This window comes from Podarcis pityusensis, assembly GCF_964106645.2.
Source record: "Podarcis pityusensis genome assembly, chromosome: Z".
NCBI lineage: Eukaryota > Metazoa > Chordata > Lepidosauria > Squamata > Lacertidae > Podarcis > Podarcis pityusensis.
The window spans coordinates 25,594,640-25,620,473 of NC_138044.1; the positions used below are offsets into that span (position 1 = coordinate 25,594,640).

Sequence of the window (25,834 nt, forward strand, 5' to 3'; positions counted from 1 at the left end):
GTCTTCCCAAGTACTTTCCACAAAGTGATATCCTCTTTGTGTTCTGTTCAACCTTTTTACCTCAGATCTTATTTTACTCCCTAATATCACCTCCCACATTCTACACTACAGATACAAAATCAGCTTGAGAAGGGTGATCAGAATAATTCACTACTCTGAACAAATCTGCAGCTTCTTAGATGTATTGTTTTGAGTGCTTTAATTAATTTTGAATTTAAATTCTGAGGTTATTTTTCAAGAATAGCTTTTAAAAAAGCAACACTTAAAAAACCTGAAAAGCAAACATATATCGTAACACCACCATCCACAAAGAAAGCTCCTAATGATTAAAATATGTCTTTGCTATGAGCTTTTAGCCTAGGCAAATGACCTAGGCTGTGTTAGGACACAGGGCTAAGTTCAGGAATCATGTTTTTCTGTTTCCTTCCCATTTTTATGATATTGTTACACAAGTTAATAAGCTCCTCTTCTTGCTTGGTGTTATCATGAAAAATCCCCCATCCTGAGGTAAAATTTTACTCCCACCTACCTGCTGCATGAAGGCAGATATTGCCCCATCTGAAGCAAATTTCTTCCCATCTACCTATTGCGTGAAGACAGATATTGCCCCACTTGAGGGAAATTTACTCCCCTCTACTTGCCGTGTGAAAAAAGGTACAGTATTGCCCTACCTGATGTAAATTTCCTGCTGTGTGAAGAGAGAAATCCCCCTCCTTTCTCCCCCCCCTTGAGGTAAATCGTCCCTCCCCATCTATCAACTGCGAAGGAAATGCGCGCTTGCTGTTTATGAGGGAACACCATCGGAAACAAGTGCTGAACTACATCCGCTAATTTCGATGATAGGGGTGCACCCCCTTCCCCAACCTCCCCCCCCCCCCGCCTGAGGGGCGTGGCTGTGGCGGGCGGGAGCGGTTCGGAGAGCCCGCGGCGCTCCAGGGAACGTGGACGCGCCTCTCCCCCCCCCCCCGCGCCTCCACAGCAGCGGCAGCTGGGACGGTTAATTTTGCACACATCCCTCCTGCTCCTCCAACGGTCGCCCGCGCGCTGACGAGTTGTTTACTTCCTCAGCGGCTCCACCCCTCCACCTCCCCTCGGCTCTCGCGCTCGCCGATTGGCTCTTCCTTTGGCCAACCACGACGCCTCTCAGGTCATCAAACCTGTATGGGGCGGGGAGTGCGGTCGTAGGGAGGGAGGGGGATAACAGGAGTGCCTAAAAAAAAAAAAAGAATAGCAGCAGTATAAGAAAGTGAACCTTCATTTCTTTAACGCTGATTGGGCAACTCGTGGAAGCAGCGAGGACTGATTGGTAGATTACGGTGCTACTCATTTTCATCCCTTGTGGCCTTTTCTGTGTATGTGTTGTTTTTCACTCATTCCTCTGTACACGCAGGCATTGAGGGTCCCCGCCTCCGCCCGGCGTATGTTTCAGTGTGTGAGGCGGTGATTGGCCGAAACCCAGAGCCCGCCTCCCACTTCTCCCCCCTCCTTCTCCCTTTCCCCCTCCCACCTTCTCACACACAAACACATCTTCACGGCATCCCGCGCCCAGCCGCCCGCTATTAATTACCTTCACCTCTCATTTGTCCCGCCTCCCGCCTATCATTATGAAAGGCACGCGCACGCACACAACCCGCCGACCGGGAGTGGGGTGTGCGTGGCAGTGACTGCGGATTGGACCGCTTGCGAAGCGGACTTTATCTCCGATTGGTTCCTCGCCCGCCGGCTCCTCCATTCTCAGAACTTTGCTCTCCGGCCCACCCCACACCCCCCACACAGCCCCCCAGCCCCGCCCCCGCGCTGAACGAAGCACCGCCTCTCGCTGGAGCGGTTTTTTTTTTTGGCTTCATTTTCTTTTTTTTTTAAAGCGGCTCCTCTCCCTCCCTCCCGAAGGAGGCGGGGTCACGTGATGTTTTCGCCGTGGTGCCGCCGCGGCTGCTTGCCTGTGTGGTGAGCGAGCGAGTGAGGCAGAGCGGGGTGAGTGGACGGGGAGCCCTGCGCGCTCCGAACGGCTGGCAGTGAGTGAGCGGGTGGGCGCACGCCCCGCCGGTGGGCCGGCTTCGCGCCTCCCCCTGCGGGGAACGGCCGGCGTGGACGCAGACTGGGGCCACCCATGTCCAGCCGGGCCCGGGAGACCCTTCGCCTCTGAGGAGGGCGGCTCTTCCACCCCCCTCGCGCTCCCGCCCTCCCCCCCCCCCCGCTGCACAAGCGCGGCGCCGCCTGGCTCGGCGGTCCGGACCCTGCCCTGGCCCCTTAAAATGGCGAGCGGGATGCTCGGCGGAGAAGGCGGCTGCACCGTGCTGGAGGCGAGAGACCGGGCTGCGGGCATTGCCGCTGGAGCACCAGGCGGCGGAGGCGGCTACAGCCACAACCAGCGAGCCAGCGCGTCCAGGCTTGCCGCTACTGCTGCTACTACTGCTGCTGCTACCGAAGAGGACCAGGAGCTGATGGAAGGCGCCCCTTGCCCGCCGCCCGCGCAGCCCCCGCACCATCTGATGCTGCTTCTGAGGAGATCCCCCAGCAGCTCCCTCTGCCTCGTCCAGGAGGAGGACGCCTCGGCGACCGGGGGCAACGCCGGCGCGGGGCGAGGGGGCGCCGTGGCTTCATCGCGAGCCGGCCCCTCGGCGCCCTCAAGCCGGGCAGCTGCCCCACCGGCGGCGTCCGCTGTCGCCTTCGGGGACGACGTGAGGAAATGCGGCTACCTAAGGAAGCAGAAGCATGGCCACAAGAGGTACTTCGTGCTGCGGGTGGAGAGCCACCTGGCCCCGGCCAGGCTAGAGTACTACGACAGCGAGAAGAAGTTCAAGAGCAGCATGAGGGCGGCGGCGGCAGCGGCGGCGGTTGGTGGGAGCGCAGCCCTCTGCTGCCCACCCCCGAAGCGGGTGATTCCTCTGTACCAGTGCTTCACGGTTAGCCGGAGGGCAGATGCCAAGCACAAGCACATCATCGCCCTGTACACCAAGGATGAGTACTTTGCAATGGTTGCCGAAAACGAGCCTGAGCAGGAGAGCTGGTACCAGGCAATCAGTGAGCTCATGAGCCAAAGCAAGAGGGGCTTCTTGGAGCAGGAAGACCAGGCTGATCCGCAGCTGGATGACGACGACGAGCATTACGGGACTGCTCTTCGGCCAGGGACCGTCTTCAAAGAAGTTTGGCAAGTAAATGTGAAACCCAAGGGACTGGGGCAGACAAAAAATTTGACTGGGGTGTACAGGTTGTGTCTTTCCACCAAGGCCATCCACCTTGTTAAGCTGAATAGTGAGGTGCCCTCTGTCCACTTACAGCTAATGAACATTCGGCGGTGTGGGCATTCAGAAAATTTCTTTTTCATTGAGGTGGGCAGATCTGCCTCCATTGGGCCAGGTGAGCTTTGGATGCAAGTGGATGATTCAGTGGTGGCCCAGAATATGCATGAAACCTTCCTAGAAACCATGAAAGCTTTGAAAGCCTTCTCTGAGTTTAGACCTCGCAGTAAGAGCCAGTCTTCCGGTGGTGGTAGCAGCACCAACCCCATTTCCTTCATCAGTACTAGGAGGCACCTGGGTAACCTGCCACCTAGCCAAACTGGCTTACAAAGAAGATCCAGAACTGAAAGTGTTACTGGGGGGACCCCTCCAACCACCAAGAGTAGTAGCTCTTACCGTTTCAGAACTTCCAGTGAAGGGGAGGGGACAATGACCAGACCATTTAGGTCAGTTACTGGAAGTTTGATTCATCTGAATACTGCAAGGATGAATTTGGGGCGTCAAGAAGGAAGTGGACGATATGTTAGAGCAGCATTTAGTGCATCTTATCACACCAGGTCTGCATCTCTGCCAGTGTCTCATTTCCCTTCCACTACTAGCCCCATCAGTGTTTCTTCAAGTAGTGGCCATGGATCAGCTTCCGATACCTTCATCAGGCCTTCCAGTTCATCCGTCTGTGGGTCCCCAAGTGATGGAGGTTTCATTTCTTCCGATGAATATGGTTCCAGCCCTGGCGACTTCAGGTACTTCCGTGTGAGGAGTAATACCCCAGATTCCTTGGGCAATACGCCTCCAATCAGAGAAGAAAATTGTTTAAATGAATATATGTCTATGAGCAAGCAGCAAATGGATAATAATAGTTCAAGAGATGATTACCGGGAGGCTGAAAAATGCTTCAGAAAAAGAACTTACTCTCTAACTAAGCCTGCTTCTATACCAGCACAGCAGAAAACAACCCAAACAGCAACTTCATTAGATGAAGTTTCTTCAGGAAGCCATGGACGCCTGCCTTTTTCTGAATCGCCAAAATTCAAAAATAACCCTGAACCAGTGTATGGGGAATCTGCCCTTGATTCTGTATGCAATCAAAGCAGGAATAAAGCCAGAGATGATGGATACATGCCAATGATGCCAGGAGTTGCATCTTCTTTTGCAAGCAACAGTGATTATCTGCCAATGACTCCTAAAAGTGTGTCTGTTCCAAAGCAGATAAACAGTTCCTGGCCATCATCACAGGCTGATTCCAAAGGATATATGATGATGTTTCCTAGGGCTATCTCTTCACCTGTACGTAGTCCTTTAACTGGCTTTAATAAAAGTGGCAATGAGAAGTTGGCGAACAATGAGTATATGGATATGTCACCTGGAAACTCAGCTGCTCCAAAGCAACCTAGTGATTCAAATTATATGCATACCAACACCAGTTCCAAAAACTTTAGCTCATATTTCTCTCTCCCACGAAGCTTTAAGACTCAGTCAGGAGAAAATGGTGAGCATGATGAATACGTTCCAATGTCATCACCAGGAAAATTATTGTATAGTGGAGCTGAAAATGACAACAATATCAGTAATGATGTTCTGGCTAATGGCCATTCCAAATCATCTATGCTGAAAGCTTCAGATGAAGGACTTGAACAGAACAAAATTACCAGGCCTACAAGACTTCCATTAGGCACAAGAGGTAGTAACACTATACCAAGAATGTATGGTCGTACAATTCCACTTGAGCCATCTAGTCCTGGTGAATATATAAATATCGACTTCGGTGAAAAGGCAAGTAATACACCTTATTCTTTATCTGCAGAAGGATCGCCATCATCTCTTGGCTCCAGTAGTGACCATAGGCAGTCACCACTTTCTGACTACATGAGTGTTGATCTTGATGTTCAGTCACCAAAGGTTGCTAAAGAACTATCCAACTCCTTGACAGATATTTCAATTTATGCAAGTTCTAGTATTCCCAGAAATCCACCTGATTCAGATTATGCTAGGCTCTCATTTGGTACTGCTTGTGTTAGCAAAGGAAATGGTAGGATTGATGACTATACAGAAATGACCTTCAACATGGCAGCAATGCCACCTGGACCATTTACCACCGAGAGCAAAAATGGCTTAAAGATTGATAGTCCTCCTTCCATTGTTAATAGACTGTGCATTGTTGACCAATATGCTGGTAGCAGTGAGTTCTCTGTTCCTAGTCCTGATCCGCCAGTAGTACCTAAAGTTATTCGTGCTGATCCACAGGGAAGGAGAAGGCATAGCTCTGAAACATTTTCTTCCACTGGCACTGTTACCACTTCCTCTTCTTTCTTTACTGATAGTAGCAAAAGGCACAGCTCTGCCTCTTTTGACAATGTGTGGTTGAAACCTGAAGAACACATTTCAGATGGCCATGAAAGCAAGATGTCCAGAGATACTTCAACTGGATTTCAGAATGGCTTGAACTATATAGCTCTAAATTTACAAGATAATTCTCTAAACTGTGAGGAGAGCCCTAGTTCACCAAACTGCCACCTCCCAAATGGTACTTTGAATCTGGAAAGTGGAGTGTATGTGAGCATAGACTTCAGCAGATCAGATGGTTTGAAGTGCAACTCTGCAAGAAAAGGTTTGTATTTTTTTTTAATCACTCACACAAATTAATGCATGTATAATTTCAATATATTATTGTAAATCACTATTTTCTTCTTTAAATTTGCCCCTTTTCCTATTTAGTGCAGTATTTTCACTGGCAGCATCACATAAGGAGTGTTCTGCATGTACAATTCAGGCCCAAGTGTTTCCTATCTTTTAATTTGAAAACATGTATTGACTGCTTTTTTTGTTGAATTGTCGTTATGAGTATGGGGTAGTAAAATAATCGCAGAATATATGAGAAGCAGTAAATTGTTCTCATGCTTGTCTTCATTACCAACTTTGGGGTCACTGCCACACTCCTTTTTCAACATTCTAATAAAATATAGACATCAGTTCATCTAAATAACAATAATTTATTTGGAATCTGACTACTTTAGATTTTATGAATGGATTGGAATTTATCCCCTGGTGCATGGTTGTGGGTACCTTTCAAGGGAGGAATCTGCTTTCTGAGGTTCTGCGGAACAAACCTGCTACTTCCAGCCACAATTCCCCTTGCTCCCTCTACAATGAAGTCCAACTTAAAGCCACATCAAGACTGCAGTTTACCTTGAGATGTGCAGAATAAAGTGATATATTTTATTCATGTATAGCAGTCTTATGTAATTTTTTAAAAGTCACTGTTTTCATAACTGCATTATACATATAATCTGATTTTTAACAAGGGGTTAACAGTTGTTTCCCTTGCAAAGCTTTCTGGGAAATGTAGTTTTGTGAAGAGGTTGCAGGTTTCAGAGCATTACAAAAATCTCTTCCTCGTTCCAAAGAGAGAGGTGTGTGTATGTGTATTTGAGGTGTAGGTAATTCTGACAGTTAAACTGGCATGCATTTCTAATGTAGATGCTAATTTGGAAGGCATACAGCACCATTCTCTCCATACTGTATTTTACAGAAAAGTAAATGGAGTTCAGTGGGCTTGCTTCCTAGTATGCATACATAAAATTGCAGCTTTAACAATGGTTTTCTCATTTGTCCTGTGAGTTCAGTGACAATTTTTTAAGAAGGCTTGATTTAGTTGTGCATCACAGACACTTCTGCTGTGATACCCTGGTAATAGCTCCTTAGAATGTAGCGATGCAGAATGGAAGACATGAGAAGGCTTTTAGTACAGTAGTAAGCATTCTAGATTACTTTAGCTAGAATCTTACAGCTGCAATAGTGTTATAGTGCCTTGATCAAACCCTTTCTTTTAAAACCTAATAACATGTCTGCAGACTTGGTCTTAGTTTATAGTTTGTTTGTTTTTTAGCTTTTTCTGGAGGAAAAAGTGGAAGTCAGTTGTGTTTCACTATAAATCTTAATCTAAATACTGTTTTAATGGAGAGTGGCTATTCAGTCATTGTAGCTAATTATTTGTGCAAATAGTACTTTTAAAATCCAATATAACACAGTTGAGTACTGTAATAGGTATCCTGCTTTTGTTACTTAGAAAATTATACCTGTATCGCTTGATACAAAGACATGCAAAGAATGTACTGGACTCTGATAAACTGTCTGAAATGCTGAATCAGGGCTTCTAGGTACCCCTTAACTCAATCTGAATATATTCAGAGGCTTTAAGAGATTGCATGAGTTTAGGTTCTTTGGCGAGTCTCCTATTGGGAAAAGATTACAGTATATAAAAGACAAGTCAGTCTGTTAGCATTGCTTGGGGTTTTTGAAAAGTTTGTTATTTCCTTTGGTATACTTTTCTCTTTGCCCCTCTTTTTGCTGTGGTTAAATCCAAGTTGTTTGACTGCTCTTCTAAACCAGTGAATGACAGCATACTTGGAGTATCGTCCTCTTGTATGTTAAACTCCATTTAATTAGAAACAGAAGTGGTAAAGAAATGTACTGAATTTGGCCTTCTCTTGAATTTTTCAAACTTGGATTGTACTTTGCTCAATATAATTCCCAAAAAAAACACCAGTGGGGGGGGGGGGACTTACCCTCCAGCTCTGATCATACTACCAGTTTTAAACTTTGGACGCTTTCATCAGTTTTTCAACATTTGTTGAAAACATTTGCCTGTTACTGCTGCAACTGAAGCATAACCAAGATGATTACAAGTTAAGTTTTTTAAAAACATGCCTGACAGCAGTTTGCATATGGCTAATCATGTGTGTCTATGTACTTCTTTATGTGAATCTTTGGTCCCGATAATCTTTAAAATATGGAAGTGGTTAAGAAAATTCAGTCATTGGTAATAGTAGCTGAGTCTGCTAGGTAGATTTCAGGTTAGTGAGTACTTCATTGAAAAATTCTTTTAAAGTGTATATAAGGAAGAGATTTTGCTAGAGGCAGGGGGCACAATCCAGCAGAGACTTTGAGAGTGCTTAAGCTCATTGACTTTATGCTGGAATGTGGCCAAATCATTCATTATTTTCATCTGACTGTTACATAGCCAATCAGTAGATTCAGACAAAGCCCTGGTTTCAGAGTTAAAAGAAATGCCTTGGTAGCTGAAAATAGTAATGAGCTTTTGAACTCCTACAAGTAGAGATTTGAAGCATCTCCTCAGTTAGAACAGCAGAGCGGGTGGGGAGGCCAAGCAAAATAATGAAATGTTAGAGTTCCACAATAGGTGACTTCTGCCTTTTGGGGCTGCTACATTCTCACTTTACCAGCAAGAACAAAAATTGCGGAACTCAACAGCATGCCTGTCCCATGCACAAGTCTGCTTCAGTTCCTTCGAGGGTGGGGCAGGTACAACATTGTTTATGCATTCTGTAGCTTACTAATGATCCCAGTTTGACCTTGGAGGTGTAGAATTAACTTCAGTATACTGTGATAGAAGTCAGCCATGAAACATGACTGATGTAGTCACATTTATTTTTCAGGTGCTTTCTCTAATGTGACAGTATTTTTCAAAATTTTAAATAATTCTTTTTTTATTAGAAAATGTTGACTTGTAGGTAAAATCTCAGTAGTGTCTCAGATGTATGAGATAGGGCGGGGGAACTGTGACCTCACACTCTGAAGCATCATACCATTCTTGTTGAGACAGGTAGGTTAGAGTGTGTGCATTTCTGTTTAAAACTCTACAGCAAGGTTTGAGTTTCTGGTCACTTTTGTTGAACTCCACATTTTCTCATCAGTTTGTATACGGTCTTGTAATAACATATGCAGTTTTATTTCCCTCTTGAAAAAGATTACTGCTCTTACAGCAAAGCTCAAAAAGTTTCATAAGATACCTGGAAATAAAACTTGAAAGTGCTTATAATTCAACACTGTAAAATTGTTAACACAAGAACTGTTGAACATCTGAAGTTTCATTGTTAGAAGCCTGGGCCCCTCTACTTGCAGTGATTGCAAAAGCCTCAAGTTCCCATTTTACCTTGATCCACATAAAAAGCTTGAAAACAGTTCCTCCTCTGTTGAGGTTATTACTCTGCTCCTCCTCCATCAATTTTGTGAATGGGAAAAGTTGAAAGGGTTGATTCACATCTCTGAATGACTGAAACTAGGGAAGTAGTACCATATAATTTTGTGATAAATTGAAGGTGACTTCTTATAGACTTAACTAAACATTATTCACAAGTGAGTGTAACATAAAACACCAACCACTTTTGTCACAGAAAATCCATTTTAGGAGTAGGAGAGGGGGTTACTAACCTTTTCTGCTTAACTCCCCCCCCCCCGTTCCATATACATATTTATCCCTGTAAGGAATATTTATCTTTTAGAATGCCACTGAGGTGTTCTGGGGTGGAGCTAGAAAAGCATCAGGCAGGGAAAAGGTTAAAGACCCTCTCAATGATCTAATATTTCTCCACTCCAAATTGTTCCCTCTGAAAGGAGGTTTTCTGTAATACAAGTAGCTGCTAGAGTTAAGTTAGATCCTTTGGTCCAAGCTGACGTGATTTAAATTTATTTAAGCTTCACTGATGTAAGGTTTTCAAATATAGCAACCTTTCAAAATGTTTGCTTTTGTTATAGATCACTTTCCCCAACTAATGCGCTTAAAATATGTTCATATACTTCTCCTTTCTTTATGTGTAACAACATCTTTTAAATATATAAGCTCTGGTTGCAAATGGCAATAAAGATGTTATTAAAAAAAAGAAAAGTACAAGAATGCTAAAAGATTTGGAAATATTGGAAGAAAGAATGGAGGCCAGCCATGTGCATTACCAAGTTCATAATTTACATGAAATATCACAGTTCATCTAATATATTTTCCCTTACATGAGCTCTGGCTGTTACATGAGCCATGCATGTTCCCCTCCCCCTGGTCTCAACAGATCACTTTCTGGTTTGCCAAATTACTGTTCACAGTTTGATTGCGATTTGTAATCTTGGCTAGTAGGAATTGCTTAACTTGCTGTTTGCCAGTTTTGGCACCCCAGCACACAGTGATTTGGAAAGCTGAGAAGTGAGTACAGGAGGGGAAGAAGACCTTAAGCAGCTGTTATATCAGGTTGTCATAGAGAAACGGTGTGGGGCTATTCCATCTGCACAGCTGGGAGACCAGAAACTTTTGCTCCCTTCATTAGAAGTGCTTGTAACTGAGTTTGCTTATATCCTCATGCCCCAATCCATTTTCCTTTTGTGTCATGTCTTTTTAGATGATAAGCCTGAGAGAAGAAACTGTCTTCCTTGTTAGTGAGCCATTTTTGCTGCCGAACTGGGTAAAAATGTTTAGATAAATTATATTGTTTATAATTTATAAATTAAATTAAATTGTATTGTTTGAGTGACTCTGAATGAACTATCTGAATACTTGGCTTGAACTTGTACCTGCAATCACAGTATATCTCTTCACCTGCAATTTAAGAACCTTCCTGTGAAACAGAATAGGTTTGCTCACTAATGTGAAAGTGAATTGATTCTTGACTTTAAAAGAAAAAAAGTTGTATATATGGAACATAACAGAAAAACCTGCAACAATATTAAACATTCCAGTGCCCATTTAGTGGTTGTGTTACATTTCTGATATTCTTCTAGTTGGTGTTCAGGCATGTTGTTCACAACTTTCTTTAAATTCATTCTACTTCTTTGTTGTATCTCCTTTACCAAAGCAAAGTACAGAACCTGTTACCTTTTACTGATGTTGCTAATCAGCACTGGAAAACGTAGCATGTTGCTGGAAGCTGCATCATTGCATGCTAAGTCAATACTTTTTTGCTGCTTAAAAAAAACAAAAACAAATTGTTTATCTACATTGGGAGTCCATTGTAACTAGTTAACTAGGCAAATTCACATGCTGAAAACTGCACCCTTGTATTCTGGTACACTTGTCTCCTTGAAATGCTTGGAACTTCAGTGTAAGCATAACTGAGCACTGGATTCTGGCCTTTGATGAGAGCTTAACTGAAGATAATGAAAAGCATTTGGTCACTTTATTGCTAGGACACTGTTAGGACAGGAGATCAGAGTGACTGAAGGAACAAACAAGAATAAGGCAGCAGGAGGCAAATAACAGATATGTAGTTGCCACAGGAACTGAGTTACATAGGACCTTTAGATCCTGCATATTTTGTTTATAATTTTGTGCAAGCAAAAGTGTCATTCAACCAGAAGTGACAAAAGCATTGTACCTCCATGAATTTGGGAAGAATTTATTATTGGCAAGGGGAGAGAAGGGGAGGAGGAAGACTGTGTTTTAGCAGATGGTGGGTGAGCTGGGCTTGAAATCCTAGCTTGTATCACTTATTCATTATAATTAGATACCTGGGATCAGTTTTTCCCACCAAATCCTTAGTTTGCTTATACAGTGGTACCTCAGGTTAAGTACTTAATTCGTTCCGGAGGTCTGTTCTTAACCTGAAACTATTCTTAACCTGAAGCACCACTTTAGCTAATGGGGCCTCCTGCTGCTACCGCACCGCCGGAGCCCAGTTTCTGTTCTTATCCTGAAGCAAAGTTCTTAACCTGAAGCACTATTTCTGGGTTAGAGTGTGTAACCTGAAGCGTATTTAACCTGAAGCGTATGTAACCCGAGGTACCACTGTAGTATAAAAGCAAGACCTGGTTTTCTAAAGTAAAATGTTTTTAATATTTAAGGGAGAATATTTGCAATTAAGAATGTCCAGACATTTCTTTATAAGAAATAGGGTGGTATTGACAGCTTCTGTTCAATGTAGGCTAAGTTTTTAAAAGAGTTGCACAATCTTACTTTGTGGCTGAGGGGTGGGAAGGAGGAAGGATAAATCTTTACCACTGTTTGTCCTAAAACGGTGACTCATCTTTAAAAGGTCTGTATGACCCAGAGTGCCTCCGCCTTGGCCCACCCTGCAAATTGCTGTTTGTTTTTTAAGTTTAGTCACATGTAGCTTTATTAGGCATCTTAAAGGCAACCTAATGATCACCTTCATACTATACATGTTGAAACAGAAACATCCATGTTTTAGAGAAGCAAATTGGCATATACTGGATACTGTAGCATCAGATTGTGAGACAATTATTGGGGTGGTCATCTTTTTCCTGGCGGGACTTCTGTGCCTTTAACACCTTTATGCCAAGAAGCACTTCAGCAGCTGGAGCTTGTTACATTGTTTTGACTATGCAAGGCACTTTATCTGTTGCAGGCGCAGAATTACATTAGGGAGGCATAATAGCTACGTGCCTAACTGCCTTGCATCTGATGGCCCAGATGTAGATCTCCTTTTTTCTGAAGAATTAATACAACTTTTATATTTGGTTTTTCAGGCTGTGTACAAATGTGCACACGTATACCAAGAAACTCCCTACCCTGTCCCATGGTTGGGTAGGGAGGGGAAACATTGAGAGTGTTTGAAGTAAGAGAGGTGTCTGTGGGAGGTAGGTTTAAGAGCCAAATTGCTGATTCAGAGATATCAGTGGTGCAGCATTTACACCACTGTTCCTCTTCAATCTCTCCCTCCCTCCCTCCCCTTCTCCTTCTTCCTCCCTCCCACCCCTCCTCTGGATCTCTGGATGTGTGTCACGTACACCTTCCACATACATTTCAAGCTAAGCTAAAACTCCTTATCCTGACATACTAGCTTGTACAGTGAGAAGTATTTGATCTCAGGCAACATTCAGACATGCTGCCCACTTCCTGAAAGGGCTATCCTGTAGGTTATTTCTTAACATGCCTTTCAATACTTTAGTGAAGGGAGAGAAATTTAGGTACATAATAGACATAGTGGTATTGGAAGGGGGTTGGTTTTAACCAATTCAATAAGTGGCTTTTGTGGAAGGAAAAGGCAGAGAGATTTTATGGAACCATTGGAAATGTACTGCATAAAACACTTAGCATAATAAAAACATGTGGGTTTCTACTGTTTTAATGTGTGGCAAATGAAATATACAAAGTAAAAAAAGTAAAATCTCAGTAAAATTTCCAGGAGAGTAACATTTTGATGCATTTCTTTCCTACCTTTTCCTCCTACAAACAGTAGCAGAAAGATTTTGCAAATGAAGTAAATGTTTGCAAAACCTTTTAAACTTGCTTGTCTCATACAATTCGCAAAATCCAGCTTACTCAGTTCTGACTTTTGGGTTGGTGAGGTGTGCTTTTGTGTGTTGGCTGGTGCATGAGATTCCCATGCTTACTGGTTTTTGACCATGTATACCAGGGGTTGTCAGCCTGGTCCCTACTGCCCACTAGTGGGCGTTTCAGGATTCTAGGTGGACGGTAGGGGGTTCTACTGCACAAGCTGAATCCTCCTTCCATCAAGCACTGGTGGGCAGTAAGGAAATTTTACCATCAAGAAAGATGCATTAGTGGGCGGGTGGTAGGTATAAAAAGGTTGACTATCCCAATGTATACAGCTGTAGGCACTTCAAGACTTAATGTAAGAGATACCTATATCTATGTATCTGTAAGTATACAGTGGTACCTCGGGTTACAAACACTTCAAGTTAAGACTCCACTAACCCAGAAGTAGTACCTCGGGTTAAGAACTTTACCTCAGGATAAGAACAGAAATCACGTGCTGGCAGGAGGCCCCATTAGCTAAAGTGGTACCTCAGGTTAAGAATGGTTTCAGACCTCTGGAATGAATTAAGTTTGTAACCAGAGGTACCACAGTATATATATAGAGAGAGAATGCCCATGCCTTACTGAATGTTGATCCTTCTTATATTTAGTTTGGGGTGATGGATGATCTGCTCTCATTTAGGAAAGAGCTGTAGTTCAGTGGCAGAACTCATGCTTTGCATACAGAACCTTGCAGGTTCAGTCCCTGGAACTTCAAGGTAGAAATAAGAAAGATATGATCTGACTCAGGATAACATAACTTACTATGCCATCATGTTCTTTTTCTTTTTTCTAATATCCTTCTTAGTGTATTTTTTGCCATTTAGGACTTTCCGTTACATAGTAGCTCTAGTGTTTAAGTTGTTGTAGACAGAAGTTGGATTGAAATCCACTAGTAAATCTGAGTGATTTGCAGATTCTGACTACAAATTGAGTAACGAGTAACACCTTGTTCCTTCATTATAATAAGTGTATTTCCCCAATCCCCATCAATTTTTGCACTTGTCTCCAGTTGATGGATCTTAGGAGTCTAGTAAAAAATAAAAGACATTTTCCTGCACCTGGTTTAAGTGAATCCTAATATTTCCTGCTCCCTGCCCTTTTCCATATTTTTCAGCCATTACAGCTCTTAATCCTTCCCATGTTTATTTCTGCTTGAAAAAAGTCCTTCAAGAATATTGCAAGCTAGGCTGTAGTGATATTTTCTAGCTACTTTTAGTATTGCTTATGAGGGCATGCTCTGGAAACTTGTTGTTCAAGGTATCAGAGACAGATGTTCTTGGGTTCTTCTAAATTTGTGTGTGTAATCATTAATTCTAGTTACTTACTGTGCAGCTGTGTATATCTGTTCAGTTGTTACGTTATGAAATCACGGAAATTCACAATCAATGGTGGAACTCTGTAGTTTTAGACACAAGTCTTTGGGGGAGGGGCTTTAGATGGCAGGTGTTAATTAGCAATTAGCATTTATCTCCCTCCAACACTTGTTCTTTACATTGGCTTTGACAGTACTGATAGGTGAGAGAGGAAAAAAACAAATTTGCCAACTGTAATTTAATAAAGAAACACTCTGAACAAGTGCAGTTTTGCACTTTAAACTCATTAAATTGTAGCTCTATCATGACTACAGAAAATAAATGATGTTTGCTCCTGCTCTCCTGATACTAAACAGATTTACTTGGGAACGAGCACCATGTTGTTGTAGGAAACCATAATGTTGTTTTTTAAAAGGAATGAATGTTTTGTTGACAGTATCAACTCCTGTGGGCCATGACATGCCCACAGCGGCCCAGCTGCTGATGCTGGGCTTGTCTGCTGCTGCCTTCATCACCTGCCATTCTTCTGAGTGGTGATTTGGAGGCCTCTTGAGCTACAAGACTCTGGACCTCAGCCCTGGCTATCAGCCCTAGTGGAACCACTGATTAGAATTAGGACTGGTTCAGTTATGCTAGGAATTTATATCTGAGTCAAACATGAAGGGTCAGCACTGTGAATGCAGCTCTGTGTGGAATACATATATAGGCTTGAGGTGTGAAGGACTAGATTGTGCCCTTTGTGCATTTAAACATCTGAGAAGATCATCATCATTGAGATAGGATCACTCTATTAGTTGCTATGAATGCTCTACAACAGTGATGGCCAAACTTGGCCCTCCAGCTATTTTTGGACTACAGCTCCCATCATCCCTAGCTAACAGGACCAGTGGTCAGGGATGATGGGAATTGTAGTCCCAAAACAGCTGGAGGGCCAAGTTTGGCTATCATTGCTCTACAACATTGCTTGTGCTGATGGAATATTTGAGTCAGCACCATGTGATATTTTCCCTGTGACACTATTCAGGTGCAGAGTGCTTTACTTAATTCATCCTCACAACAGCCCTGTCATCATTATTCCCATTTTACAGATGAGTAATTCTAGTTGAATGAGCCATTTACCCAAAACTTGTTTCTCACTTTGTATTTTGTACTGGGTTGGGGTACCCAAGTATAAACAGCCCAAGTGAATATAGAAGGTTCAAAGTTTTGTACTGTGACGTGGTGACTGAAAGATCAGTTTACTTTTTCTTTGGTTTTAAATGCAAACTTTCCATGTGTTTGCCCTTCAAACTTGACACAGCTTGTGTGTATTTTGTACTTGTACCCATAGCTGTGTACAAAATATAGAGAGGGAAATACTTAAGGGTGGATTTAAACATGCTACCTTTAATCCATGTGTTCAAGACATTGCAGGGCCAGAAGAGTGAAATTTCTATAAGAGAAGGAGGTGGGTGGGTTAGAGACTCGCATTCCCATTGCATACAAGAGATCTGGAACCTGGGAATAGGGACAGAGGAGAGGCCACATATTATCCTGCACTTCTTCTCTCCTGAAAATGTCACACTTCTGGCTCTGCTTTGCCTCAAGAGAAGCAATGACTGACTGGGCTGGGAAGATGCCCATTGGAGGTGGAATATGAAGTTCCACTGTAAGACCACTCTACTATATCTACAGTTACAGTTACAAAGGGATTTGAATTCACTTAATTGGAGTCTAGTCTGTTTAACAGCAAAGTAAAGCGAGTGTGTCATCTGTTGTGAAGGGGTGTTCAGTAGAACAGTCTAGCTTGGAGTGTTTCCCTCAGCCTCTGGCCAGAGGCAGCTTAATTTTCTGTTTGCCTGTTTTGAATTTGCCATACTATTTTTGTAGATCTGAATATATCCCGTTGCCACTAGTTCTCATCAAGAATCGGATGCACAGTCTACTTGTTCAGGAGTGCGGTTTTTTAAAGGAGTGGCTCTGTTAGTGATTCTGAATAGAGGTTCTTTTGGGAGGGCAGGTATGTATACAGTGGTACCTTTGGTTACGAACTTAATTCGTTCCAGAGGTCCATTCTTAACTGTTCTTATCCTGTTCTTATCCTGAGGCGTGCTTTTGCTAATGAGAGGCCTCCCGCTGCAAGTGTGGATTTCTGTTCGCATCCTGGGGCAAGGTTCTCAACCAGGATCAGCTACTTCCGGGTTAGTGGAGCTCATAACCAGAAGCGTTCATAACTAGAGGTACCACTATTTGCAAGAAGATACAAGGTGCACTATTGCTCTTTCTGTCTGGTGAAAGCCACTGCAAGTTTTTGTGTCAGTACAGTAAAGTAGGAGTCAATACAATAAAATGCTGTGACTTGTAGGAATGTTTGTGATTCCTTGACACTGATTTCCCCCCTTTTTTTAAGCGGGATAAGAATCTTTGAGATTGGATAGTTACATTTGAGTGGGCAATTCACATCAATTACAGCCTATGTGAATGGCACAGGATAACATGCTGCTGAGATTGCCACAACATCTAGGGTCCTTTGGGGCAATCAGGGTCTGATCATCATAATCATTTTTCACAAATTCCAAATGCGTAGACTTTGTCTACAACAATCACTTCTGCTTTTGTTAACCCTTGATTGTAATGCAGGATAGGTCTTCTCCTTTTAAGGTGATTGGTTGCCTGAAGTGCATCAAGTTCCCCTATAGTTTTTTTGGGAGAGTTTTTGTTAGTAATTTTATCTCACCTGTCCTAAATGGCTTGGGCCCTATGTACCTGGCATATTGGCTTACAATCATAACCAATCACCATTCCCAAAAACATAAATAAAAGGACACTTGCCCTTTCCCCAGATGGCTTGACAAAAGTATGAGCCTGTGCATCCCATGAAGCCATTGTAAGATCATCCCATTTTGGGTTTCTAGAGGCCTTGGCTTAGTAGGTATAAGCAAGGCTAGTGTGTAAGCCTTTTAATTGGGCATTAATAAAGTGCTGTAACTCACTGAGGTTTTGTTCACACTTGAACACTGCTGCTGCAACTAGTCCATATCTTACCCCAATGTGATCCTGGTATTCTTAAGGGTGGGCAGTCAGATGTGAGCCAGTTCTTAAGTTAGATGAAATACAGGCTGGGTTTGCAGGAGCAGGAGTACTGCATCACGCCACCGCCAGTCAAACACCATCAAAATGATGCATGTTTATGTGGCTACCACTGTGAGAACAGCATGCTGGACTTGATGGTCCACTTTGGCCTGATCTCACAGGGATCTTCTTATGTTCCCAGACCAAGCACACTTCTTGTGTATGACTTTTATTTAAAATGTGAACGTTGCACATGAACATTTTATGTATGTAATAAAAAACCCTAAAATTATTAGAAGCTAGGACAGGAGTGAAGAATATAGCAAAGCAAATGTGTAGGTGAATGATTTAAACTTAAGAATAACTGAGACACTAAAAAGTGCATAGCAACATAAAATCAAATTTTAAATTTTAGTTCTCTAGGGTATGTTCTGCCCTCCTTGTAACAGTGTTGTTACATGAAGCACTATGCTTTTCTCTGGAAGAATATATGACCAGCATTCACTTATTAGGGAGAAATTAGGCGTGCACTTGGGGACTGGAGTGGGAACTAAGTTGGCTCTCCAATGATTCCTTCGCACAGCCCTGCACTAGTATTTGTTTCATGAAATAGTGGGGGAGCCTCTTCGCCCATATTCATTAGGACTCTGCCATTTGTTTTGGATGAGGCACGGGCCCCAAATGACTATTCTGCTTTGGAGATACTGAGACTGCTTCACATTTTTAGACTTCCCCAAAGTGTTTCCAAGCTTTTCTGTAAATGTAGATTCCAACTCGAGATGCAGGAGTGTAGTTTGTGAATGACAGCTGTAGCTTCTAACCTCTACCAGGGCTCTCCTCTTTGTTGAATGTGTTCAGAGCAACAGCTGTGGCAGTTGGAGTTGCTACGCCTTCCAAGAACAGCTTGAGAAGTACAACTGACAGGGAGATAGTTTGAACCCTGATCCTGGCCACTTTGTGAATGACTTTCCACAGCTAAGCCAAGCTCTTGAGGATCAGATATGTGGCGATCCCATGTCCTAAATAAAACTACGCTCCTCCTCTTACTTTTCCCCTCGATGTCCAGTCTAGCAGACTTCATTTCTTTATAGAAGGGGCTCTTAATGCATTCCGTTTTCATCCAATTATGCAAAAAAGAAAAGAGAAAAAAAGTTATAGGCACTTGATTATTTCAATAGAGATGACACCTGAGGCTTTGGAAAATGAGGTGAGATGAGCCTCTGCCCCAGATCAGAGGCAAAGATAGATGTCATATCCATGCCAATGAGACGGGTTCAGGGGCAATTTATTTTTTTGTGCACATCCCTGGTAGAAATTGATTACTTCAGTGAAGATCAAACTTTGGCTGCAGCTCATGGTTAGCGAGGGAAGAGCTTTAACATGAATCTGGCTCAGCTCAGTGCAGGAGTAAAAAATGACTAGGGTGGAGCAAATCAGGTCTGACCTCCTCTCTGGCAACCCTCACACTTGTACAGTCCCAGTAACCCTCAGTTTGAATTCCTGTGCTATGTGAACCAGGCTAGTGTGTTTTGCAACCTTCTGCCTATATGGGTTATAGTGCTAATTCAAAGGTACTTAAGCTGCTGAAGAATTGGTACCAAGTGCAGAAAGTCAGGAGTGTAATGAATGTTTTGAAAAGTTCAGTGGAAAAGTACTGAAGACAGTAAGGAACTGGCAGTTATTGACTTCGGGTAATGCTAGTTTTAGATATTAAACTTGTGGTGGAAAAAATAAAGTGGGGAGGTATCCAGTATGCCATTTCCCACACAATGTTAACTATTTTCCTTTGATATGTTAACTTCTCAGATATAGAACCATATGCTGCATGTAAGGAAGAAACATCTCTAAAGTGTGAGGGAACAATGGTCCTGGAAACGATCTTTAGTATTTGTCCTTGCTTGTACTTCTTAGTGACAAAATCTGTTCTTTGGGGACATGAAGGCACACTCAGACAGAATAAAACACAAACACACACACAAACATTTAACCACAGACATGATTTTTATTTGATTTCAAAAACTTTACTGAGGAGCGTATAGTCCTGTGCTAGCTCCTCCTCCCCAGTGTCACAGAACTTTGGGTTTGTGTTCTGACAAACGACATTTTGGGGGCTAGTGAATCTTCTGGAGACCATTTCAGCTCCAGGTGGCTGTTCATCTCACATATTGAGTTGTTGGAGAGCAGCTGCCCTGCAAGCAGAATGGGCAGTTTTCCTTCTGCCATGTTTTTCATCCATTTGTGATCTCATGCAGAAAATCACTTGGTCTTCAGGGTATGTCACATTGTTTGTTTTTTAAAATGTCACTTTTTAAAAAATCCAACCAAATATAAAAAAGTCACTTGGATTGTTGCCTCAGTACTCAGTATTGCTGGAATTCCTAATTTGTTTTTATTATTATTACCTAAGTAGATTTTCTTTGAAGAGGGGAGTTGGAGAACTGAATTGCTAGATCCCATTTCTAGTTACTGAATTATGACAGTGGTTTTCATAGTTGTTATATAAACCAAATAAAGAATATATTGGGGAGACAAGAAACACACACTGACCTTTGGGTTGCCTTTTCTGGTTGTTGATGTTGTGTGTATCTATCTACTGGTATAATATTAACAGGCTGTGAAAGCTGCTGTGATACTAAGCTTTCTTGGGATAAATTTCTCCACGTTGGACTCCCACTATCTGCTGAATGTGGTGAACTTTCATGTGGGTTACCTTAAGGAAACTAACACTTACTTTCCTGCTCCTATGTAGGGGGGGTGGTATATGTAACGCATGGTACCTTACTTGAAGAAATCCCTCAAAACACTTGATGCCTCTAGTTTCAAATTGCTCCATTTTTAATTCTTCACCTTGTGAGGTTTCAAGATTCATAAAATGTTGATGGGAATATGTGAAAGAGCCATATTTCAGCTAAGATTCTCCTTGAAATCATTTTAAAGGAGAATTGCTTTGTGTAACATAAGGTGGAATAGATCAGGGCTATTAAGAGTAGCCACTGGACTGCATACCACATGCTAATTCTATATTGTGACTTGGCAGGTGCTTCACAACTCCTTATTCCCAATTTTGTACCACCAGATTATCTGGGGAAACTGAATGTATGAGCTTTAGTGGATTGAAATACATGGTTCATGTGACATGAATGTTCCAGGCACCTTAAGTTTTGATGGGATACAATAAATCCTGGAGAAGAAAAAATGAGAGTGGTTCCTCCCAGCACCCTGGATCTAAACTTGGCCATCAGGATTGTACATGCATTGATTAATGTCTTAAGGATATCATGATAATTTCCTCAATTGTCAGTTGTGCTCTGCATACCATGTACAATAAACCAAACTGGTCTTTTTTCTGTTTCACTTGCACTAAAATATTTTTGTTCTTCCCTTAGACTGATGGCATTACTATGGAAACCATTGTGAGAAGAGCAGGCTTTCCAGCTGGTATCTCCATAACTGTGTGGTGCTTTTGGAAGCAGAGCCCATCTCCAGTCAACTCCATTCACTTCCACCAGCACAGACACAGACATGCATCATTGGGAATGATTTTTCATCGCGTGTTGGTTGAGACTACAATTGTGCTTTTCCAAATTAACTTTGGTCATATATAAGTTTTGATGACAGAGGTTTCTTTCCTCCCCCCTTAGCATATCTGTGTGGGAGAAAAGGTGAATGCTGTGTTCCTTCTACACTTCCCATAAGTTTGTTTTGAGAAGTCACTTGGTATCTGAGAATCTACCTAATATGAGTTTTGCTTTTCTAGTACTTGAAGTGATAGCATAAATGTTTTATAAATGGTTTAGAATTATATTATTATTATTATTATTGCAGTTTAAAACCATTTTGAAGGGATGGGAACAACAGGCCAAGGCTTTGATCCTAAGCATGCTTGTTTGTAAGTCTCATTGAAATCTGTGGGTTATATTTTTGGGACTAGAGGCCTGCAGCCAATGTTTTGAATAGACAATTGCAACACATACAGCCTTCCCCACCCCGCTACCTAATAAATAGGCTACCAGAGAATCTCTTCCATGTCCCCCCTCCTCATGCATGCTCTTCCTATTGCCTGTCTATTTCTCTTACATGCATAAGAGAAGCTTATTGTTTAGCTTCACCCACTTCATGCCTTGGCCAGGATGGAATAGGTGGAGAAGCTACCACCTCTCTTTGCCTTCCTACCTACCTCCCTGATCCTCAACATTTGTAGCTGCGTTTGCAAAGAAGTCATTTATTGTTTGCTCCATCAGTGGCCACTTTTGAGAACAGCTGCTGCTAGAGCATACTGTAAAGATAATTTGCAATTTCTGAGGAATAAGTGTGTGTGAGTACATGTGCACGCACGCATGCACACACACACACACACACACACAGCACAGCCTTTTCTCCTCTTCCAAGGCAGGTAAATGTCCTGATCCTGTACCAACTGTAAGGAAATAAGAACCACTAAAATCAGTGGGACTTACAGGTAAACATGCATCGAACTAGTCTGTAACCCAAGTGTCTGTCTCTCTCTCTCACACACACAAACTCTATCTTTGGCTCCCTTCTGGAGAGAGAGACACATGCACAGATTGTGGTGAGATTTCACAGCCACAAGAACAATATGCTATAAGGGAGAGAAATGGTACTTAAATGAGACTTGGGGTGGGGGTGGGGTTGGTTAAATTTTGCTTTATGATGCAAGAGAGTTATGGATTCTGTCTTTTTTATTTTTATAATCCTATGTCCTCTTAAATTGAAAATTGTTGAGAATATCTCGAATGTAAAGGTAGAACTGAAGAATTGGTTGTATCTTGATTATAGTTTTCATTTTTCTTTATCTCCCTGTGTAGTCCCCCCCCCCCCCAATTAATGATATTTTGGATTAGCAGGGAGTTGATTTCTTTATAAGTTCAAATGGGGGAGAAATGCAGACTTTACAACTGTATATTTTCCCTGCATTACAATGTTGATGTGCTGTAGAGCTTCAATAGAGAGGATTCCTTAAACTTTAGTGAAAGAACCCTTTTCATTTGGAGCTATTTTTCTTTCTTTACAAAATTAGGGGACAGAAAGACTGTCCTATTATACCTAATGTGGGGAAAGGGATACATTATCTTACTAGGATTATTGTTTAAATTGGGAATTAAAAATTCCTTAAACTTTAGTAGAAGAACCCTTTTCATTTGAAGCTTTTTTTTTTTCTTTCCAAAATTAGGGGACAGAAAGACTGTCCTATTATACCTAATATGGGGAAAGGGATACATTATCTTACTAGGATTATTGTTTAAATTGGGAATTAAAAATTGTAGCCAGAAGCCAGGTGCCTCACTTACGTCATTAAAGAGCATGACACTAGTTATTGGTTCTGACATTTTTGTTAGAACTTATAGTATATACTAATAATTAGAAGCACTGATAACTGAAAGGGTTGAAAGCAGTAAACAAATCCTCAGGCACCACACAGCTGGTATTCCTCTACGTTGTATATTGTACAAGTATTGAGTAAGGGTTGCCTCACCTTTTGACATCTGACCTTTCCAAAGTGCAGTGGGCCTACCACTTTACTTACACTATCACAGCCTTATGTGGAGGGGGGAATAAATAAATTAAGAGTGGGGGGAACCTCCCATTCCGCGCCTCCATTTTATTTATTTTCCACGTACCCAGTGGGTTTTCCTTTCTTACTGGCTTCTGGGAAGGAGGCATGAGAGCTCTGGAAGTGTCCCAGGACCCCCCTCCCTTTTTTCTTGATTTATTTATTTGCTTTTCTGTTACATATTCTCCGCTGATACATAAACTAAATACATAACACATAATACTGACCACATAAACTAATACAATCAAAACAAAACAAATATATCCTTTCATATATTTCCCTTCCACTTCTTCCATAGTTTCTTATCTAATCGCTTCCAAACTGCATCATCTTGTTTCTCTAAATTTTTCATTCTTCCTCTCTTTACCTCTTGTTATAACTTACGCTGCTGAAGTGCTCACATCCTGCTAGGTTAATTATCTTGTTATAATGATTTTTCATATATTCTATATATAACTTCCATTCTTCCTTAAGTTTTTTTTTTGTCATCTCTGTTTCTTATTCTATTACTCATAGCTGCTAATTCCACATATACCAACAATTTATGATACCACTCATCTTTTGTTGGAACGACATTCGTTTTCCATTTTGGTGCCAGTAAAATCTGAGCAGCAGTGGTGGCATACAGCAACAGACTCACTTGATTATTTGGGACTTCAGATGTTATTATGCCCAGGAGAAACAGCTCTGGGCTTTTAGGGAAAGATCTTTAAACATTTGTTTAAGCTTGTTATAAATACACTCCCAATATTCTTTAATCACGTTGCAGGACCACCCAGAGGCTGGTGAGGAAGGAAAACCGCTGGGTGTGTGGGTAAAGGGAAAATAAATGGAATAGCAGACTCCCCCGCTTCCCATTTATTTCCTACCCCACCCTACCCCGTGTAAGGTTGTAAGTGGCAGACCCACCGTACTGGACCAGTTTGTATAACAAATTAGATGCTCCTGTCAGTTTTGATGTTCATGACTGTGTACTGGAATTTATTTTTGGTTAGTATTAATATACATGTCACACAGTGATATAGGTGATTTCTGACAAATATAGCTGGCATATAGTTGGCATCCATGAGTTATGCAGAGCCCAGTAATCAGAAGGAGGATAAGAAATATGCTGCAGAGTTTAAAAGCACAGATGAATATCTGAATCTAGAAAAGCAAGGTTTTCAAGAGTATGGTTAACTAGTTGCTGCTAAACAGATTTTGACTTAAAAACATGACCACTTTTCTAGACCACAATACTGTCTTGCCATGTACGTTTTGTTTGGACTCTGTAAATTAACAATGCAATAGGTACTTTACATCTTTTCATTTAAAAAATGAAAATTGGGTGATAGTTAAGAAATGATTCTGAAAAAGGTTTAACAAATGTTAACAAATATTAGATCCTGAGGCTGCCATGGTACAATATACAGCACTGATTTTACAAATGCTGAATAAATAAGCAAATGGGTAACCTCAACTCTACTGGTACAAATACTAACAGGTACAGCATAATAAATATGCAATCTTTTTTGTCTTAGTTTACAGCAACTAACTTATTCAGTATTGTGCTGGAAGATCATTTTCCAACTATGTAAAACATATCACTATGTGGGCAACCTTCCAGCCACCCGTTTTATGCTGCTGTATAGTACAGAAAAACCAATGATGGAACAACGTTTGTCCTGTAAATTTAATTTGATATTGACAGTTATTGTCTGTACAAACTAAAACATATATGGTTGAAACTGTTCATTATATTTGCTATTTCTGCTTCACTGATCTGTTAAAAAGTTTTGAGCTGATTGATCCGGCTGTGTCTTCCATTGTAAATATTGTTACATCATTTTTCATGGTAAAATGCAGCACATTTGCAATTTTGGGAGACTGGCTTGAAGCTCTGTATAGTGTTTATATTTATCTGAATTGGCTTTCCATAGAGCTACTCGCAGTAAATGTGTTCATGGTAGTGTTGGTGCAGTTGAGTCTTTATTTAAAATGGCTTGCTTGCTAAAGTAGTGCTTTTCTGTATACATTCATTCAACTTTTAAGAGTGGATTTAAGTTTTAGTATCCTCTACATGCAAATTACTTGGATCTGTTCAGCCAAAAACTATTATGGCTCATTTAAAATGCTGCAAGAATACTTAGTGTGGCTCAAAGCATTCATTAGCCGATGGCACTGATCAATTCATTGTAGTTGTGGGTTTTTAATCTGATTTTTAAATGGAGCATGTGAAGGGCTGTTGAGAGCTGATACCAGTGTTGTAAGCCATTAATGTACAGCACTTGCTTCATTCACAGGAGTGGCCTTTTGATGTGGACAATGTAATATTCATGAAAGTATTATGGCCAGCCCCCTAATCTTAGACACGCTTCTAAAATCAGGAAATGAAATAGTTGTTCTTGCTAAGATCCGGAAATCCCCAGTTCATGAGTTTCATTACTCACAAAACAAACCACTCTCTTCAAGAAAACTGCTTTTAAAGAAGCATATGAACTTATTCTTCATATAAAAACAATAATTTATCTTCAGGTGTTCTGCCAGTTTTGAAACACTAGAATGAATATTAATATCAGTCAAAAGCAGGAGTTGACTCAAACATTTAACTTTT

The 25,834-nt window shown here is 41.6% G+C and overlaps 1 protein-coding gene across 5 annotated transcripts; it reads left to right on the forward strand.

Annotated features, from left to right (window-relative positions):
- The first annotated feature begins 2,166 nt into the window (after window positions 1–2,166).
- On the forward strand, window positions 2,167–25,189 carry IRS4 (insulin receptor substrate 4). Of its 5 annotated transcripts, none has more exons than XR_013981630.1 (5): window positions 2,167–5,850; window positions 6,257–7,286; window positions 8,757–8,865; window positions 10,427–10,489; window positions 21,056–25,189. XR_013981630.1 is itself a non-coding variant. In XM_080990524.1 (3 exons), exons 1-2 carry the CDS (start codon window positions 2,256–2,258, stop codon window positions 10,462–10,464), a joined length of 3,633 nt encoding a protein of 1,210 aa, XP_080846650.1. In that variant the 5' UTR covers window positions 2,167–2,255; the 3' UTR covers window positions 10,465–10,489; window positions 21,056–25,189. The 5 variants fall into 5 exon arrangements, 2 of the variants coding, with proteins under 2 accessions (XP_080846650.1, XP_080846651.1); XR_013981631.1 differs by having other exon boundaries at window positions 6,257–7,152; XR_013981629.1 differs by having other exon boundaries at window positions 6,257–8,865.
- The last annotated feature ends 645 nt before the right edge of the window (window positions 25,190–25,834 follow it).